Source organism: Aulostomus chinensis, chromosome 21 (genome assembly GCF_037954235.1).
Source record: "Aulostomus chinensis isolate RoL2024-O1b breed Wild chromosome 21, RoL_Achi_v1.0, whole genome shotgun sequence".
Classification (NCBI taxonomy): domain Eukaryota; kingdom Metazoa; phylum Chordata; class Actinopteri; order Syngnathiformes; family Aulostomidae; genus Aulostomus; species Aulostomus chinensis.
The window spans coordinates 4,462,700-4,483,453 of record NC_141340.1 but is presented as its reverse complement, the minus strand read 5'-3'; the positions used below and the strand labels follow the sequence as shown (position 1 = coordinate 4,483,453).

Sequence of the window (20,754 nt, the reverse complement as noted above, 5' to 3'; positions counted from 1 at the left end):
ACGAGACAAATAAAGAAAGTCTAAGTCTATCCAGCTTATTAACTAGCTTGCTGAACACTCACAGCACCGGCGAGTAGCCTGGTCGTGTTTCATCGTTAGGAGACACAAGCCCGGTTTGAGTAACTGTAAAACATGACCAAGGTGTAGCAAGCTAGTTAATAAGCTAGTTAGCTAGTTAGTTCATTTAGTTCTTTGTTTATTTGATGGAGACAGGGTACATTAACAAACCTCATTGGGAAATACAAGATGTGAACATACTGTAGGAAGAAGTACTAGAAGAAGAAATGCAGAAAAAATACGTTAGCAAACTAGTTAGTATGCTAGTTGCAAGTTAGTGAGGTAGCTAAGCACCTTTACAAAACTATTTTATGAAAACAGGCTTGTTATTATCCCTCTCTGATTCATAAGAAACCTCTAAAACCAACTCTGTTGTTAACAAGAGCAGCTTGTTAAATAATATGCTAATTTCCATCCCAGGGTTTGGTATCAACAGGCAACGCAGCAGCAAGCAAAGCAGTTGGTAAGCTAGTTAGTGAGCCAGTTAGCAAGTTGGTAGCGAGCAGTTCTGCAAGACCATTTTGAGAAAATACGCAACTGTTGCGTCTCAAAAAAACAAACAAACACCCAAGATGCAGTTTACTCTGACAAAAGTTACACGTTATAATTACAAATATGAATAATAAAATATGCTTTATTCCGTTATTGTAAATGACCTCTGGTTGCCTGTTTGCAGCACCTTCATGGATCAAATGACGTCAGTCTGTACGATTTTTCCTCCTAACAATGCATTCACTTGTCTTTGTATTCAAAAAATTCATTCGCGCTTTTCAGCATAGATTTATTTGTATTTTGCGTTCGTTTTCGTCTTCTCGTGTTTTCTTTCCACCAAAGCTGGGCTGCTCACATCCGTCTCTGTTTGGGGAAGTCATTGTCTTGGTGTCACAGGTGGTGGAAGTGGGTCCTGCTGCAGCCTCATCACAGCTCTGTGGGGGAAACAAAGACCGCATTCAGAAGCACCGGCCGGGGAAACAGGCTGCAAAGTCATGCTGGCTGCAGACCCACACTCGTGTTGTGACCTCAAACAGAGTTTGTTTTGACCAGCTCCAGCTGTTAATATCTACAGACAGACGGTTCAGTTTCAGCTGTTGCAAGACTGATGCGATGAAGGAGGTCAGGTTGGAATTTTACTCGCACAAACATTTCTGGGCAGCAACAGGAGGCAGCAAAAGCCTGGTGTATTGATTTAAGTGTAGATTGGAATTTGTCTTGGAGCAAAAGTAAATAGAAACGCTGGTCTCAGAACACCGCACAAAGTTTTATATGACCAGTTGTTCTGCTTCCACGGGGCAGGATGGAAACGCTCCATTAATCAAACTTGTTGTTGCTGCCTCCTTGGATTACATGAAACCTTACAGACCAACTTGGGCAGCTGCACATGACTCTTTTGTTGCATGAAACACTGCAAGGTTAAGATCATTTTCCTGTTTCTAGGGGGAAAAAAAAAATCCTAGCAGTCCCACTAAGCCCTGGTGGCAGTTCTTCATTTTGTCCACTAGATGGAGTCAGAAAAAACAGAATGTAGTATCTTAACATGTACCACGTGGATTTTCTGAGCAGAGGAGAACTTCTCTGGTTTATAAAATACGGTCCCTAATTACAGTTCCCTTCTGACACTCAAGCTTTTCCTCGAAGAACATGAATTTGGCTGCAACTTGTTGGTGTGCGAATACGGCAAGCATAGATCAACACTACCATCTAGTGTTTAAAAATTCTTACTACAATTTATCCTTCAAAGACAGGGTAGATATTTTTCACTACCTACAAATCACACAAACACCCAAAACAACTGAAACAGCCCCACTGTTTTATTACCCTGAATACTGACACTTTATGTTGGTTCAACCTCAGCTACATAAATACTCTGATGCAAAGAAAATACATAGAAAATACATAGAATTACATGTGAAAAACATTTGTGACCTTTTTTTGAAAGAAAAAACCCAACCCAAAACAAAACATTTTCCGTCATGTAAGGGATTTGAGGGAGAGAAAGTAGAGCGTCGGAGGAGAGAAAAGGGGCAGCAGGAAATTAGTTGGGGTCTTTTTATGGGATTTATTGACAATAGAAAAATAATGAATATTTCAAGAAAAAGAAGGAGCATGTAGTTCACATGCTGCAAAATGATACCCATAAATGCATTAAAATCAAGTAAAACAATTCAATGTAGAAAGAAGAATGCATTTGCCTCACCTCATATGTTTTAGTCAATGTGCACTTACGTCATGATTTGTTGTGTGTTAGAATCGAACCAAAGCAAATGAGAACCTGGAACCTGAGCCAGTCTGAATTTGAAACCTTAGCTGCGTTGCCTCGAGTCAGATGGAGCTCCGTTTCTCTCCCGTGAAATATATCAATAAATCTATTTGGTAACCCAGACTGTCTCCTCCACTGAAAGAAAATAAGCCTCTCCATGAGAAGCAGAGTTATCCATTTACCTCCCACTATAGTGAAGCCCACTCGAGTTGTACTAACTGGATGACTCACGTTCTCTGTGAGCGTAAACACGCGCTCCTCTGGTTCAGTACTTCACCCAGGCTTCCTCTGAGTGGAGGTGTGAGGGCAGGTCTCCCCAAGGCCGTCATGGTTGGAGCAGCGACTGCCAGCGCATCTGGATTTAAAGAGGTGTTGAAATAATAACCTCAGAACCAATTTGATGGCGTGTGATTTGTCTGGAAGCAGGCAGTGACATAAAGGGATCGTATGTTTGCAAGAAGTAGCATTTGCGACGTAGCCTTTAGCTTAGCCTGTAGCCTCACTAGTGTATCCGCTTTGGCCCCCACGCTACCTGGGAGAGGAAAACCAAACTGGCCCCGGTGGCCTGCACTGGTATTTGCTTGAAGTCAGTTGCTGCGCCAGTTCTAACAGGGCGATGACATTTGTGGGCTTGTGTAGTAGTGAAACGGCTCAGCGGTTGGGGAGTTCGCGCTGGCGCCAGGTCCTTTTAGTGTGGAGTTAGCATGTGGTGTCCCCCCCACCATCAGGTACATACATGTTAGCTGAATTCTCCTGTGTAGCCGTTGGCTCGTATCACACTCACACTTGCAGGCTTCCTTGGATTTCTCCTGTCACATCTTAGCTTCCAGTATCTTGCCTTATGTAATGCCTCATTTTATTATACCTTGTGAGTGTTGAGTACTGCCGCGCGTCCACCATCACACAGCATGATTCACATATTTCAAGCGTGAATAAGTGAAGGACTAGCACAGTGTGAATGATCCCTCACTGGCCCCTGAGAGAGGCCACCTCGCTGGCATCATCAGCCGCCTGGAGGCGGAGCTGGTGGAGATGAAGCGCGCTCACCTACTGGAAATTGCAATAATTGAGTGATTTGAGTGAAAGATGACGTCAAATGAAAGCCTATTGTTTTTCTTTTTTTTCTTCTTTTTTTTAGTGAATGAATGCTCACTTGGCCCTCGCTCACAGACGTTGATACGACGGTGACTCACCAGCATCCTGGCCTTGGGCTTTGTGCTGCTCGGCATGAGTGCGGCTGTGCGAAAGACCGAGTGGTAATGGCGAGTCAAAAAGGCCGTTTTTGGCACCTGAAATCCAAACAAACTGGATTATGAGAGGAGTGGACCTGCCTGTGTCCTCTCAACACTGAAGGCTTTTTTCAAATTTTTTTTTTTTATGACTCCACTTTTGCATAAACACAATTATTTCCAGGCTCATCCTCATCATCACTTGGGCGATGAGCCATGAAAACACTCATATATCAATGCTTGGGGGGGGGGGGGGGGGCGGGGGGCGGGGGGGCGGGGCTTGGCGGCTCAGCGACTCTGTGGGTTGTGGATTTCCACCCCAAACATCTTGTCAGGCCTCACATTGCACGACTCCTCACTTGCGCCTACGGCAACACAGGGATTCAAACCAGCAACCCTCTAGCTGGGAGGCCACATAGGGGACTGCTTCACTACGTTCCACTGTACTTCTGAGACATTCCCAACCTTAAATTCCTCCAAAGACAAACATGATATTGATGGGATTAACGACAGAATGGACAGTTTATTATTACAGAGTTATTAATTTTAGTATGGAACGGTGGGGTTGTGGTTGATGGAGGCGTTACCTGGCTGGGGGACAGATTCCCTCGTGTTTGTGTTGTTGTCACCGTCTGTAATTTATCCCCTCGTTGTTCCCCTCTCCTCTAATCATTTATTATTTGCTAAAAACTGCAGGCAGACCTTCCCGGGAATGCTGACCTGCGTTTCCTGTAAAGGTGCATCGTTTTTATGTTAAACAAATGCAGCATCAGCAAACGAGAGAGAGAGAGAGTGAGACAGAGAGAGAGAGAGCAACAAGAGCAACAACACAGGTCACACACCTCCTCCAACTAAAACCCAGACATTCAAAGCTGCTGGAGTGTGTGTGTGTGTGTGAGAGAGAGAGAGAGAGAGAGAGAGAGAGAGAGAATATTTTCTGACAGGAGCAAGACAAGGAATTTCTCAGGGAAATGGGCTCCTCTCAGCTCACAGGGGCTGAAGTTCCTCCCTAATTGGGTGAGATGTCATCGCTTCCCCAGCATTTAATCGCAGCCGCGTGAAGACGGAGCTGCAGCCACGGAGAACTCATCATTTTGGGGGAAGGTTTTGGTCATTTTTTACTTTTTTTTTGTGGAAGGGAGAGAGCGGATGGTGTTTCATTGGCCCTCCTGGCACATCTGGAGTTGAGTTCAGATAATCAGCGCTCGCACCGTCACTCAGGACAATGGCAGTAAAACATTTGATGTTGCTAAGCTCATTAATATCTGACCCCCCCCCCCCCCCCCCCCGGTTATGGGTGAGCTGAAGTGCATTGACATCTGAGCTTTCAGTGACATTAATAACGCTGACTGTCAATATTTGAGCTCATTTAAAAAAAATAATAATTTGGAGTTAAAGCCATTAAAGGTTGGACGGGGCTCTGTTTTCTCAGGGTGGATCCGCCCCCGCTCGTCCGTCTGGTCTCTGCCGCCACTCATCATCATTTATATGATTTTACAGCTTGTTTTTTATTTATTGAACTTAATCTAAAGTTGACCCCCCCCCCCCGTATCTCCATCAGGAGAACCCAGAGACCCCACATCAATTCCTGTCATTACCTTTTTAATTCAACTTTAAGGCAAATTTGATGTGTTTTTTTTGTATTTAAAATAAGATTTATGAGTATAAGAAACATAAGAATTCACATAAAATCGATAAATCAGGGATTTTTGCCCCCCACCCCCAGTCTGGTCCTGATATCTGGATGTGGGGTCTCCAGGTCACATGACAGTGGAGCTTCTGAGCCTGCCCTCAATAGGGAAACTAAACTGTTCCCCATTTTCCGGAGACCTAAAAGGGTCCCCAAACCTCACTTTGACCCCCCAGAATGTTTCATACTCTTGTTTAAACTAAGAGGGGTAGGGGGTCCTATAAACCTGCAGGAAGCCACAGGAGGAGACCCGGGATAATCCCGCTCTACCCTGACATCCTCCACCACCAAGAGGTGAGATTTTTAATCTGAGCAGCGGCGGCAGCAGCAGGCTAACGTGTGGTTGAATGACGTCAGCCTGTCAGTGGCGCAGATGCGTCAGAAGGTGCTAAAAGCTGATCCAGCCCCAGGAACACGCCGGCACCGGCTTCAGGGTTCTGATGAGGCGGGGTTTGTCAGCCGTTGGGGGGACGTTTAATGACGGGGGGTCTGACATTTCTCACAGGATGACCTATTCGTTATCTCACGCATGAATACGTAATTGAGCGTGAGCGTGCGCGCGCGCCCGAGCGCTGACTTGCGTACATGTAAACGCGCTGCCTGCCTTCCAGTTGTGGAGGTGGAGGAGGTGGAGCGTAACCGAGGCTGGGTGAGTCACGGACGCCAGCATCACCTGGGGCTCTTCTAGTGATGATGCCCCCATTGAGGACGGGGGGAGCGGGGGAGGAGTCCGGACCAGAGGGTGGAGGACGGAGGTGCCTACACTTCAAACGACGACTTCCTGGAAAAAAAGAAAAAAAATCAGATGAAATCCTGAACCAGTTGAGGGGGGAGGACTGATTCAAGAGGTTTCAGTGTCTTGTGTTCTTGAGCCAATATGGAAGTTCAAAGATGGTCTAAGGTCCAGAGACGTCCTCCTGGTGTGCAGATGTTCACCGACTCCTCATCGCTGACTTTAACCATCTGGCGTTCTCTGTTTCTGGTCTTCATTCCCATCTCCAGCTCAGGGCCTTGACCTTTCGCCCCTGCAGCGTTCGCTACAGCTGAGCACATCGTGTCTGTACTGATTTATTTATTTATTTTGCATTTTAATGCTTCGTTAGATAGTAGATTGTGAAGAAATGACAGGAAAGGGGGGAGGGAGAGGGGGGATGTCATGGTCCCACGCCAGAATCGACCCCGGTTCCCTGCACGGCCTTGTCTTACACGGTACACGCTCAACCGATGCACCACCGGGGTGCCCCTGATGCTGATTCAAAGTCCCTGGGTCACATGACATGGAAGCCATTAGAAAGTAGTAACAGTGGTGTTTTACATTAAAATATTCAAATGAAATGGAGGAGGCCATTTCTGGTCTGGGATTGCGATATATGAGGGTTTTTTTTCACTAAAATCATCCAGAAACATATAAACATGAGGGTGACGTCTCCAGCTTCACCCTGGGCACTCGACACTGCACTGGGGGGCATTGGGGGACGGGGACTTCAGCTGTGGAGCAGGAAAACACCTGAGCAGAGTTTGGCTGAGCTGCTGCGTACAGCAGGAAGTGACAGCGAGGCGTGGCAGGCTGGAACGTACACTACCATTAGAAACACACTTCTGCACTTGTACACTTGTAATTATGTTGGACAGCGTGTGTGTGTGTTTCCACATGTGTGCATCTGCCGGTGTTTGTCCGCCCCATGCACGCACGCAACCCTTCTTTGTGAGTCATCAGTCCACCACGACACATGAGATGTCCTCAGTAGCGCGTCCCCCCCCTCCCACTTCTCCCACTCCTCCCAAGTCACTGGTTCCACCCCCCCACGCCCCCCCGCCATAAACACAGATGAGTCAGTGACAGAGCAGGCTGCCTTGTGCCAAGTGATCAGCTTCCTCTCATCTCCTCCTCCTCCTCCTCCTCCTCGCCCATCTCTACCCACATGGTCCAGCCACAAAAGGCTGTGATTCATACTCCCGTCCCCGTCTGAGGTTTAAAAATAAGTCCTGTCACACTGGAAGATTTGTCCGCTGTGCCCACTGTCCCATAAAGACAACAAAGAGACAATCCAGCGGTGGTTCTGCGTGCACCATGGCGACTGGCGCCACGTGCAGCGGATGTTGGATGGGACTTTTATGGCTCTTGTCATGTCAGCTATGAGACAGCTTATATGAGAAGTTCATTCCTGAAGAAGAATGTTGAGCCAGCGGAAGAGGCATCGGTTTTCTTCTATTTGTTCTCCTTCGGCCCCCTGCAGGGGCCTGTATTGATCCTGCATTTATTCACAAGGCTCCCGAAGTGCTTCTGCGCGCAAAGATCAATGCTAACATGCTGGAAACGGCCGCTGGCGCCGGGGCCTGACACCGCCGGGGCCTGACATCGCCACAGCTAGGATCAGCACCCATCAATTCCTGCCGAATTTCTCGTAGTGGGTTCTTGAGTCTGGGGTTCTTGAGCTTTTACTGAAGTTCTTCTGGATGCTCTGAGTGTGTGTGTGTGTGTGTGTGTGTGTGTGTGTGTGTGTGTGTGCGTGTGTGTGTGTGTTCTGAGGCCTTTAGACACAAGGAACCACACACATTTTCTTGACAAATGCACTGCTAATTTTCCTGTAGCTTTCATTTATTTTTTGGTCTTCTACGGTGTTTTATTGTTAATTTTCTCGATGCCATGTCCCCGTGTGTTCTAGTGAAATAATAAAACTTTGGTTGGGATGGGGAAAGTGGAATATTGCCTATAAAATAAAATAAAAAAATACATTTATTCTTGAAAAAATACAGCAAAATGATTTTGTATTTATTTGTGGATGAATGTTTTTTAGCGTCGTGGGGCAGAACTCGAATGTTGGAGATTCCTTGGTAGATATCATCTCCTTTAGATGAAAAAGAAAGTCACGTTAGTCATGAAGATGTTCTGGATGCAGAAAATAAGAAGAGCCAGCATTTGACATCGTCCTCTAGCTTTTTCTTCCTCCAGAGCTTCCATTGATCTCCCAGTCCAGAAGAGCAAAACGCCCCATAAAAGCATTTCAGGATGGTCGCCAAGATGCGCATATCGTCTAAAGTGGGGGTGACGCACCAGGCTTTTAAAAGCCTGCATTTGTCTGCAGGAGGAAAAAGCAAACAAACCTGAGGAGGGGACGATTACCAAGCACCAGTGCATCACGGGACGGCTTCCCATCAACTTCCCCGGAGATTCTAATTACTGCGGTGAAGAAAAAAAAGGGAAAAAAAGGAAGCTTTGAGATATTTGTTTCCCTCCTTAGAAGAGCACATTTGGAATCACATCAAAGGAAATCCAGAGCCACGCTTTTCATTTTCATATAAATATTTATTGCAGAGGAGGTATCTTTTATGTACATGCTATCACAATATATCACAATATAAATCTACCAAATATTCCCATATATTGATGCTATAAGCTTGTCATAGAGCAATAGTTATAACAAGCACATAATACAGTGGGTTAGACACAGAATCACTCACTATACAACTTGTAACAGTCCATAAAATCTTTTTTTCTTCTTTTTTTGTTCTATCAAGGGCAGTGAAACATCGGTCCTACTAAATTCTTGAATTCATGCAGAAGCCACAAGATTTACGACGGTACAGCATTGAGTAGAAGTAGTAGCTAGAGTAGTAGTTGTGTTTGCCATCGGGTGACTTGGTTTGGTCACAAGAGAGAAGTAGGGTTTAAACAAAAGCTGCTAGGCAACAGAACGAACGCACCGTGGAATCTGATTGGTGGACGGAGAGCTACAGGACATAGCGTCGCCGACTATGTCGAGATGGTACAACGTGACCGGTTGAGATGCACGGATTAATCGATGATACGGCTAAAATACCATGGTGATTTGGGGAGAGATGGACGATACGTACACGCACTGACTGACCGAACAGGTGGATGTTACGACAAGCACGTTATTTTGGAATTAGAAACCCGATCATAGGCAAAAAAAACTGTGACAACTTAATTCCACCATGTGACAGTGGGATATTGCATGTTGTTGTGTTCTAAGATAGTACAACTGTAGTTCTACATGCTCTGGTGCTTCTACTCCATCTGGAAATCTCAACTAGGAATGTCACGATATCAGATTTCAGTGCTCAGTTGAACCGGCCGAAAAGAATGAACAATATTATCGCAATATCCCTAGAAAATTGGTACTAATGCTACCAGTCAAACGCATCTTTAAATTTGTTTCTCGAGTTTGTTGTTGATAAATTAATTACTCTCAAAATATGCCGAGTACGTAACCAGTGCTTGGTGAAATGTCTACCCCTGTGGGTGTGAGAGATTGTTACATCACGTTTCCAGGTAGTCATCCAGCAAATTTTAGCAAACTTTGCAAAAAGTACCAAAAAGTCAACCTGAATTAGCTGTTTTACCATCAGCAGGTTTGGAGTGAATAAACTAGGCTATGCAATGCATGTGTTAATCAGAAGATGGCAGCATAGGCAACATCATGGACGGCTTTAACAGCAGGAGATGAGAAAAATACCCAAGTCAATTAAGCTGAAGCCAGTTCATGTCGCAACACCTACTGGGATGAGGCGTGAACCGGATAGTTACGGCAGTCGTGTTCCCATTTGGTCATCAAACAAGTCTGAAGCTCAATTTGGGAATGACACCAAAAAAAATGAACATGAATCAGCCGTGTTTCCATGACCTGGTTTAGTGCGAAACAAGGCAACGGAAGCGTGTTTTAATCAGGAGCTAGCGGTAAAGCTAACGTTACGGAAGAGGTGGTCTTGACTGTCCACAGCCAACCGAAATTTTGGAAAATTTATTTTGAATTGCTTCCGGCTGTGCAATTTCATATTGTTCTTTCATTCCACCAGCGACCGTTAGACACGTTACATGCTGTCCAGAGAATTCAGGAATACCTGGGATGCTAATATTTAAAGATGGATGAAATATCCGTTAGCTTACTCTCTTAACGGCAAAAACTCCACAAGTGAGCGTCAAAACTTTGCCTCAACTTTTTTCAGTCGCAATCCTTTTAAAATGCAAACACGGCGATGGAAACATGACTACTGGTTCTGGGTTATTGTCAATATATCACGTGTATTATTCCAACAATATCAAGAATCTTTTTTTTTTCTCTTCTAAACATGACAGTTATAATAAATTCCGTTATATCGTGACACCCCTGAAATCAAGCACTCATGAAAATGTTTTGTCACCAGAGAGTGTTACCTGCTGAAAATACTACTGAATATTGCTTGTGTTGTTGTCTCTTTTTGTAATAAATGTTCTGAATTCCACTTCATCCTGAGCTTGTTGAGCTCATTCTAAGGAAAAAAAAAAAAAGTAAAATTTCATCGACTCGGCTAATCTCGTCTCTTAAAATAGAGTTTCTACAAGGCCAAAAAAATATATGAAAAATATATATACAGCATATAATTCATCACCCAGGGCAGTCAAATGTGATGCGGCAGTGATTCCAAAGTCAGTTAAAAAACAGAAAAGGTTATTTTTTCTTCTTTTTTAATGTTGCTGTTGTCGTATCAGGGCTCAGAATTCCCTGATTAACGGGAACCTCCATCTGCTCCTAGGATGCACATGATGGATGGCAGCGAACATCTGGTTCATAAATATCATATAGATCCATCAAAGCATGACAATCAATCCGCGCCCGGTGACAGACGGTCTCAGACGCCACTCCTCGGGGAGCTCCTAAAGCCCAGGTTATGACAAATCCACGCTACAAGGCAAACGCTCCACCTTTGAAATATTCCCCACGAGGCAAAAGGGTCAATGGCAGAGGTGATTTCTCAGGACGTGGAGGAAGATAGAAGACAAAATCATATCTATAGACTCGAGCTGTAAAATCATGCTGGCGTGTTTAATAACATCAGATAGGAGTAACTACTAATACTTGCCACTTTTTGGTTATAATCCGTGCCAAAGAATTGTGTTTCATCACAGATTTGAATGAAAGTTACTCCTATAGAGCTTCATTATTTTAGTTATGACAAATTTGACAGCAATCACAGATAATTACAATCAGTGACAACATTCAGTGATACCATGTATTGTCACACAAGATACCATAAAGTACTGTAGATGCTATATTGATACATAGTTTTGTCACATTACAGCAATTATTATCATTTTGAGTATAGATTTATTTTTATTTCTTTTTTTTTTTAAACTTTAAATCCCAGGATCCCGGTATGTGATGAATATTTAGACATTTTGATACAAAACACTGAACAAATCAAAACCCTCAGAGGGTTTAGTCATTAATCAATAACCACACTGCTAAGCCTAATTCTAAAATGATTGGCATAATTATCGATTCGGCTTTGACCCACTTGGCATGAAACCGCGACCAAAACATGCTACGAGTGAATGATACAGAAACCCAAAGACTTATTACAGCATAGTTGTGGTTTTTAAACTCTCTCATTTTGATAAATGGGGTCATTGTTCTCACCAGCGCCATCACTACCATCTGCCAGGCAACACGGCAACGAAAAAAGCCCGAGAAGGTGCGAGTTTAGATCCTCTAAAACACGTGGCTTGGATGTGAATTTAAATGAAGGTGAATGTGAATTCACGGGGACGTGAAACTAAATGCAACCACATGCTTCAAAAATGACCAGCATGTTTCTCTTCTTCTTCTTTTTTTAAGTTATGAAAAGGTTAAATTAGTTGCACAGCAGCCACTGGTGCAAAAACTTCAAACCCGTTAAATCTCATTGAAGTAATAATCTGACACCAACTGTACATCAGGCGCGGTGAAATGATGCAGTCGTTCACTCTCTTATTGCACCGCCATCTGCCTCTAAACTAACATCATGTAACCTGTTAACGATGAAAAAACTGGCAAATACGCCTGCGTGTCTCCATGTTTGAGCGCTGGAGCCTCGTTGTACCTCAAGAGGTGACATCACCATGGTTCCAGATCTCAGGAATTCAACTGGTGAGCTCAATGTCCCCAATAAAAGTAAAGGCCAAAAACAAAGAAGTCCCGATAAACTAATCCTCTCCTTCCAGATCCAAAGTGTGTGTATCATCTGTTTGTCAAATGAAACTGGTGACCCGCTCACCTTCTCCATTTGGTGTTCGACACAGATGGAATGTAAGTGCAGAGAACAATGGCAGGATCATTTTTAAGAGGAGGCTCCGTTTTGAAGGCGCTGCATCATATTTTTAATTGAATATGTTGAATTATGCACACAGACACACACTTGGCACAAGCCAACACAAAGATCCATGCTGGATTGTTAAGAAAATCTTTTGTAAACTTTCCTTCGTATCCCTTAATATATATTTTTTTTAAATTTTACATATGAATGCTCTTGTATAGCGTTTACCACCCTGAATAATCGTTTCGAAACATGAAAGCAGGAATGCAAGTGCCTCTGGAATTCAAAAATAAAATCTAACAATATTATACATTTGTCAACACATTAACTGCTTTAGTTGACAACCTAGTAGGGACCAACAATTCTCATTACCTGGCTGTGCATGCTGTTAATATAGTTCACCTTCACGAAATGCTGAAGGAGAAGCCACTTGCTTCACTTCAGACTTATACAAGACGATGCTAGTTACTTAGGCACATACAGTACATCTTTGCAGACGTGGAAGCGTTTCAGTCTGCAGAGAACTACAATTAAACAGATTTAAAGTAAAGAAACATGTGATATCGTGTTTGATATCATGCCATGAAGTTGAAAGTAAGAAGACAAAATGTTCACGATTCTGTTAATGAAGTTGGCTAAAGTGCTTTAAACTGATTTCTTCACTGAGTCATTCCCTTTAACATTTTAGACAAAAACGCATAAATTAACTTTACCACCACAAGATCCGAGTCTGCAGTTGTTCCCTTATTCTTTGGCTTTCACTGTTGCTGTTTTGTACTTCAACCTCAATTTCCCATGCTTAGTATTTTCTCTATTGATGCAACGGTGCTCAGACACAGAAAAAAAATATATATCGGTGAAAGAATTGTTAGCTGAATTGAGTGAATACAGATTTTCAACATTGCTTGTGAAGAGAAAAGTCTGAATCAAAAGTTGCATAATTAGTCTAAGTTTTAGTGTCAGGATTTTCCTGTTATCATCTGGAATGCTCGTCATGACCGTTTTGTTTTTTTTGTGTAAATTTTACTTATTTTTAAAATACATAAAACAGGAACAAAACCTTGTAAAGGAAGGCAACTTGTGGAACTGAATCAACTTTTTCTTCCAAGTCACCCCACTATTAGTAAAATGTAATATTTAACGATTTCAAAGTGAAAAAGTATATATCGGTAACTATAATTTCAATGGTCCGTTAAGGTTGAGTGTCATGCCTTCTTGCTCGATGTGCTATCGTCAAAGTCCCAGGGACAAACATCCGCCTTTTTAGCAGCACTTACGACTCCAGCTTTAGGATTGGGACTGCTCTGTTTCACGACAGAGGACCTTTTGTCCGTATCTTTCTTATCAGATGTATCCTCAAAATCCCACGGACAGACATCCACCTGCTTTGGTTTGGCTGCTCCAACATTAGCACTTCTTCTTTTCTCTACCACCGGCACCTCCTGAAGACTCTCTACATCCCAGGGGCATACCTCAGCCATTTTTTGTTGGCTCATATGTTTCTCTGAAGATTTACTCTTGTCCTTTGCTTTTGTTCTACTTTTCTCATCATCAGTGTCTTTTGATTGCTCCTTCTCCTTCTCCAATGTTCTTGTGAAAGGGGTAACTTTCTTTTTTGAAGGGGATTCCTTAGATTTGGGAACTCGAGAGGGACTAGGTGTTCTGTCAGAAATCGGTGATACTGCCGTGCTTTCATAGTCCCAGGGACATACATCAGCTTTTGAGGTGGGCAGCTGGAGAGCACCTCCTGTTTTGGAAGGATCAGAAAGGGTGCTCCTTCCTTGCCCCTCCCCTGGAGAGGTACCTTTTTTCTGCTTTGCTATATTTGGTGAACACGCCAACTCTGTCGCCTCTTCAAAGTCCCATGGACAAACCTCCGCCCGGTGTGTTTTGGAGCTCTCTACGTTAGAAGGGGCCTGCTGGGTCTGAGCAAGTTGGCTGGATTGACTGGATGCCTGCTGCTTCGACCCATCAACTTGGCTGGTTTGGCTCTCATCCTCCCATGGACATACCTCTTCTCGAACGGCAGTTGTCCACTGGCTTTCTTTCGAATGCCAAGCACTTGACGGGGACTGATCAGTAGCTTTCTGTTTCTGAGGTTTGCCTCCCTTGGTACTACCTCCATGAACTGTGGTGGTTTCCTCTGGTGCTATGGATACATGCTTTTGGACCTTGTTTTCAGAAGGTGTTGGAAGATCCTCTACTTCCCAGGGGCATACCTCTGAGAGATCATAGAGATCCTTTCCTTTGACTGGATCAGAACAGATTGTAGGCTGGCTTCCACTCACCGGCTGTTTTATGGTTCTACCTTTCGGCGCACTCTGTTTGTACTCAACGGATTGGCTGATAATCATCTTGGGTTGGCATTCATTCTCTGATTCTGCACTTGCCCTTGTGTCTTTGCTCTTTGGCTGACTCTTCTTATTGCTTTCCTCTGCATTCTGGGTCTTTCCCGTCAAGCCCAGAGTCTTCTCTTTGGCACTGGCGATGACACTAAGAGATTTCTGCAACATGGACGCTTTAGGGTGAATCGGTTTCTTGTCTGCAGTGAGGTTATGGGCACTAGCTGACTTGCAGACCAAGGGTACTGATTCTGTAGATTCACTTGGAGCACTCACATTTTCACTTGACTTCTTCTTGACCAGCTTCTTGCCCATAAGGGTATCCAAGAGGGATCCTTCAGCCATGGTCACTTCCATCTTGTCTGTTGTGGAGCTGTTGGAGTCTTCACTCTGGTCCCGGACGTGGTCATAACTACTATGGGACTTCTTCAAGGAGAAAACCTTGCTCTTCAGTGTTTCCTCCTTCGCTGGCTTTGCTGGGTGAGTCTGATCAAATGGGTTCTTTTTCAACATGCAGATGCTATTCCGATTGCTCCCATGTTCTCCAGCATCTTTGTCTTCACGGCTGCATTGCCGGTGCACCGATTCAGGAATCTCAGTGATGCGCCTCATCAGTGAACGACCCAGCCCCTTCTTTGAGCTTCGCTTCTTTTGGAGATGAGGGTTGTTTGCCAACATCTTCTTCCTCTTGTAAATCTCTAACTGGGAGTAGAGTTTCTTCAGCTCCTCCTACACAGTCATGAAAAAAAATGGAGGGAAAGACAATGACAAATTGATCAGCCAATTTTCTTCCAAAAAAAATAACAGCAGAGTTCCAGGCTTAAAAAAGGTATTTCTAATCAAAACCACTATTAAACACGGTTCAAAAAGCAGACATTCTACTGCACAGAAAACATGCAGTACAAATTCATGACACGTGACTACGAACAGTTGTTGAAATGATGCACTACAGAATATCACATGCGTGCTGAAAATAAAAGGACAGGACAGTCTTGGACAGCAGTAAATAAGGAAACAGTGTACTTAATGTTAGGTCTGAAACAGCCTCTAAGCTTGGGTCTTCAATTTATGCATTTCATATATTTCTGTCTGTATGCCCATCCGATACGTGAATCTCCACAAGCAGCAGGATATACCACTCCCTAAATAGTGCATTAAGTGCCAAAATCATTTGGTAGAGAGACTTCTTCAGCTCTAACAGACAAACAAATCTCTGCTCACGTTGGTACGTTTTTCCCAAAGACTGTCGCAAGACCTTACGCCACAGCCATTAATAGAACTGAGATGGCCCATTTCGTCTGGTGTCTGCAATAAAAAACTGCCATGGCTCAGTATTTGTGGATGATTAAGAAGGTAGCACCAGGTTATACATTAAAGAATAGACGTTAAACAAATGGAAACAAGGCTTACCCGAATGTCCTCAGGGTCCAGACTGTGTTCGCTCCATGCTGACGTTATGCTGCTGTTGAGATATGACCCAGAACGACCCATGTCCAGCTCATCCTCGTAGGCCTCAGAGGCTATATCATCTCTCATGTGGGTGCCAGCAAACAGGAACTGGTAGGATGACATCCGAAAAGTTGAGCAAGCAAGTTCTTGTGATCGCAAAATGTTGTATGGCTGTCAAGAGCCATTATTTCCAGTGTTAGTGTGAATTAAGGGCGCTATCTGTACAAATCTGAACAAGCTAGCACCAGTCCATCCCATCTCACAAAACCACTTTGTTCCACAGGAGGTGATACTGAGTCACTGTAGTGCTCTACTTGCACTAGGAGCGCAACGCATCCCTACTCTATATGAGAGTTGGAGCTCATAGAACACGGAGTCACAATAAGCTGTATATATGTAACTACCTCATTCCGTAATTCTTCACCTCACGATAGGGAGCCATTACTGTGCAAGGCAGCAGCAGCCCAACTAGCTAAAAGAGAAAGCTAATTTCAGCAGCTGGACTGCGCAATCTAGTTCTTTTGTTCACTCCCCACATCTCATGACCAGGTGAGTGTTGAAACGAGAATCGACTTGTAAAAGTCTGGTTCATGCACAATAGCAGTTAGCATATTCTTGATTCCTATTATTCTATCTCTTTTTGGTTTGGAGTGTGAAACAGGAAGTACAAGTTTGTTCAGATGCCTACTAGAAAAGACACACAAAAAGCAAGCTTAGCAGGAATGGAATTTGTTTTGGGGAAATGTACCTTAGGAATGAGCAGTAGACCCAAAGTGACTGTGACAGTTAAGTGTGTGTGGGTGAAGAAGAGTAGCAGCATCCAGTCGGGATGGAGCTCAGATGCAAGAGTGAACCTATGAGGATGTGAGGAAAAGAGGAGGCAGGGAGAGAAACAGGAAGTGAGAAGCAGGGAAGAAAAAGCAAAAGACTAGGACACTACGACATTTGGTTGTTTATCTGAATTTCATGAAATAATTGACTGGCACACACACACACATTTTTTTTAGCAAAATTTTGTCATTGTCAAGAATATGGTATGATGCTTTATGCAGACACATCCTCTGTGTCTAGAAAAAGCAGCAGACTTAATGTGTTTTCAGTCAAAGATTGATACACTATTTGTCAGAGCATCCATTTACCTGCTCAAAGTAGTCTTATGTAACGTTGCACATGGATGAAACTTGAACCAGGAAAGACACATTTTCCTTTTTCCTTGAACTGGGTTTACAGTAAAGAGGACTGAACTCGATCTGGTCATAAGATTTTGTCTATTTATATACCCAACCGTTTGACGATTGGTTTGACTGGGGCGCAGCAGTTGCTGGAAAACGAGATAATTACTGGCAGGAACAATTGCGGTGCGGAGTAGCTCAAGCCTTTAATTTAAAATTAACTAAACAGGCTCTCAGCATTGAGAGACCTTGTGTGCACCAAGGATATGAAGGCACGTCCTGTCAGATGCTCTATCCAAGCAAATGTCATCTACCAGGCTCATTACGTTGTTGAAGTTGGCAAATAGCTAATTAACGAACAGCTACAGCAGCGATAGCTTCAAGGTATGAATGAAGGCAAAGGTCCAGCATATTAAATGTCCCAAAGCTTTGATGTCTTCCCTCCTTCATGTTTTGCGAGGAGTTTTCTATGCAGATGAGCATTTAATAAGCTTGGCATGATGTCTCCTCACCGCCTGCAGCATCTGACTGAAACCATCACTCATTCTTCCACTTCCAGCTCTCTTAGTCCCCTTGTTTTCTCAAACTGGAACTGGAATAAAACCTGTTCGCAGCAAACGAGAGGCTTTAACTGGTCACCGTGGGATCAAAAAGGAGGAAATCTGAGTAACAGAAAGGTATTCCGGATGCCTCTAACCAGCCCTGGTGTATCATGGAGTCCCTGGAGGCAGCCGCTCAGAATCAACCTGCCGCACCAAACAACTGCTCAGATTTATTATGAGTCTCATGGCTATTTTTTGCATCAAAAAAGCCTCACAACAAGGCTGAAGAGGCCCATTAAAGAAATTGGCAAAGCAATCACAAAGAGCCAGCTGTTCCTCTAAAACTGTTATAAAATCCCGTCCCTTCCTAAACCTGTCTGACTATACGTCGATGATGTAGGATTTATTGGCAATGGATGTTAATTCGGCCACCGATATTTCAAGCTATGCGTGCAATTGTGAGAAAAAACATAAATTATTCTGACATGGTTCATTAGTAAATAATGTGATGGAGCTGAGCTCTCAATTAGGGGGACTCCAGCTAGGAATAGCTGAGGCGGTGTCAGCTGAAACGTCTCATTTATAAAACTGCACGGTGCAGCTATTTGACACGAACACTGGAGGGAGAAGGCAATTTCACTACAGTAAAGACAAATCCCAGACTAACAGAAGGCTTCAGCTTTATGCGATGGAAATGAGAAAATGTAGCGGACGCACATTTCCAAATGAAAACCATGCCGAGCAATCAAAGGCTCTGATGTTAAAAATGAAGCTGGTAATTGCGGGCCGGCGTCTGTAAGTCAGTAAAGACTTTTAATTGCATTTAAGCTTGGACAACTTTTGTAGTTTAACATTGCAAATCTCATGAAAAGTTCAGACTTTAGTTACAAACAAATTCAAACTCCATTCAGAGAACATTTCAGGGTTTGTTTTTTTCTTGTTTTCTATTGAGGAAAAAAGTGTGTTCATACTTCAAATTGAATGAATCAGCACTGTGTGGTAACTCTGCATTATTTTGAAATGCTTGTTGCAATTGTGTCGAAGCAGAATTAAAAGTTGAAAGCGTTAGTCATTCGAGCCCGGCACCTGGAGACAGCTGTGAAGCTCACCGGGCCTGACATCATCTGTACTACTGCTCAGAGTGAGTCACTTTTCACATCATTTTAACGGCCTCCGGAAAAAAGTTCCAGACCATGAGATGACAGTGTTCAGCTTCCATCTCCTGGGTAGCAACATGCTGGTTGTGACTGATGACAATAGGCTGTTGTTGTTCTGAGCACGACATTTTTGCATGGTCTGGTTAGGGTTTAGGAACAAAAACAATCGGTTGGGCGGAAGAAAAAAAAAAGAAGAAGTTTGCATTCAAATGAGCACCATTTTGACAAATATGTGACTGTCCAGTAACCAGATATCCAGGTAAAAGCTGCGAATCAGCCTTAAAGAGCAATGACCGCCAAACCAGCTTTCACCTCCCAGCAGCCTCAAACACAAGTCCACCTCTCCCTCCACCTCCGCATGCGAGTTTTTCTCCCCTTATTATTGTGGAAATGTGACTCCCTACTTTCGTGTGGTCATAATCACTTTGGCCACTTTGAACGGCGTCAGTCACCTCCGGGAGGGACAGACAGAAAAAGGTCGCTGGCACACGGATAAAAGGGCTATGAGAACATGTGCTGCTTGTGCTGACGTATTTCAATCCAAACACTGCAAATGATGACGCTTACTCAAGACAGCTGACGAATGTCGGAAATCTCATTTCGCTGCTCACTAGAGAGTTTCACTGGAGAGCGTCGATGATTTTGTGTTGATTGGAGTCTTAAATGACATGAATCCATTCCACTACAGGATTGGATATCCCGCCTCTCTAAATTTTTACCTGATGACATAGAATATTGCTGATAGCACAAGCTCGTTGTGAGCAGCGATGGCCATGTAGCGAGGCTCATGGAAGGCAGATGGCACCGTCCTCACGGCGTAACACAGATACACCGACCACAGCAGGAAGAGGAACTCGGCTGTTGAGCGAGAATGAGAGAGAAGCGGTCAAAATTTAAGAAACAGATGCCAAGAAATCAATAAATGTTGTGCTAAAAATGGGCTCTAACCCCAACAAGTGGCTGTGTAACACATGAATGCAAGAAAATGCCCTGCTCCATTAAAATTATTTGCAACAGCTGCGGTTGTATTCTCTTGCCACTACATAAATCCCAATGCACCACCATGGCAACCCCATCTAATGTCTCATCCCAAGGAGACAACTCTGCAGAAATAAACAAGTGGCTTTTACTATGAAAAACCTGTTGTCGTTATTCTGGCATTTATGGGGCTGTCAGCGCTGACGGAAACTCATTTTTCACTCCCAACAGCAACAACAGGGGACATTAGTCGCAGTTCACCGGACTGTTATGATTTAAGGTTGTGTGAGGGCGTGTTGAGATCAAAATATCCAAAATGAATGAAAGGATTAGGTCTTATTTCAGTGGCTGGTTATTATTTTCACTTGATACTTCACCAAAAATATGAATTGTGCCTTTGAATCCCTCACAAATCGCTGTCACAAGGACGCTTTTCCCTCCTGCATCACATCTTTGTGACTGCAGAATGCAAAGAGCCAGTTGTGTATGTTTAGCGAGAAGCTAATCGATGTCGATGGCTAAAAACAGCAAAGTGTCCTGTCAATTTCTGTGCTCTCAAGTGCATCATCCGGTACAACCCACCTCTCCTTATCAGGCTAAATGCTCAGAAATCCACAAACTCATTGATTTGAGCTAAAAATAAAACTATAACACTGTTGTTTTTAGCTGTCGCTGCCTTCAGCTTCAACCTTAACATACGTGACTGTCTTTTCCCGTATTGTGGAGACAGAAAGAAGTGCCGCTGGAGGGAAAAAGGTCTTAGTGGGCTCAAGACACATACTTGTGAGTACTTGAAAGGCAAAACAC

The 20,754-nt window shown here is 43.7% G+C and overlaps 1 protein-coding gene across 2 annotated transcripts in view; it reads right to left on the bottom strand.

Moving 5' to 3' along the window:
• Window positions 1–8,554: 8,554 nt before the first annotated feature.
• gpr158a (G protein-coupled receptor 158a) overlaps window positions 8,555–20,754 on the bottom strand; it is a 64,438-nt gene continuing 52,238 nt past the window's right edge. For both annotated transcript variants that reach the window (XM_086191149.1, XM_086191150.1), the window contains 5 exons: window positions 19,689–19,827; window positions 16,847–16,952; window positions 16,060–16,206; window positions 15,871–15,954; window positions 8,555–15,378 (listed from right to left, as the gene is read on the bottom strand). In XM_086191149.1, coding sequence (XP_086047275.1) covers window positions 13,513–15,378; window positions 15,871–15,954; window positions 16,060–16,206; window positions 16,847–16,952; window positions 19,689–19,827 — 2,342 coding nt within the window. In that variant the 3' untranslated portion in view covers window positions 8,555–13,512. The remainder of the gene's footprint in view (window positions 15,379–15,870; window positions 15,955–16,059; window positions 16,207–16,846; window positions 16,953–19,688; window positions 19,828–20,754) is intronic.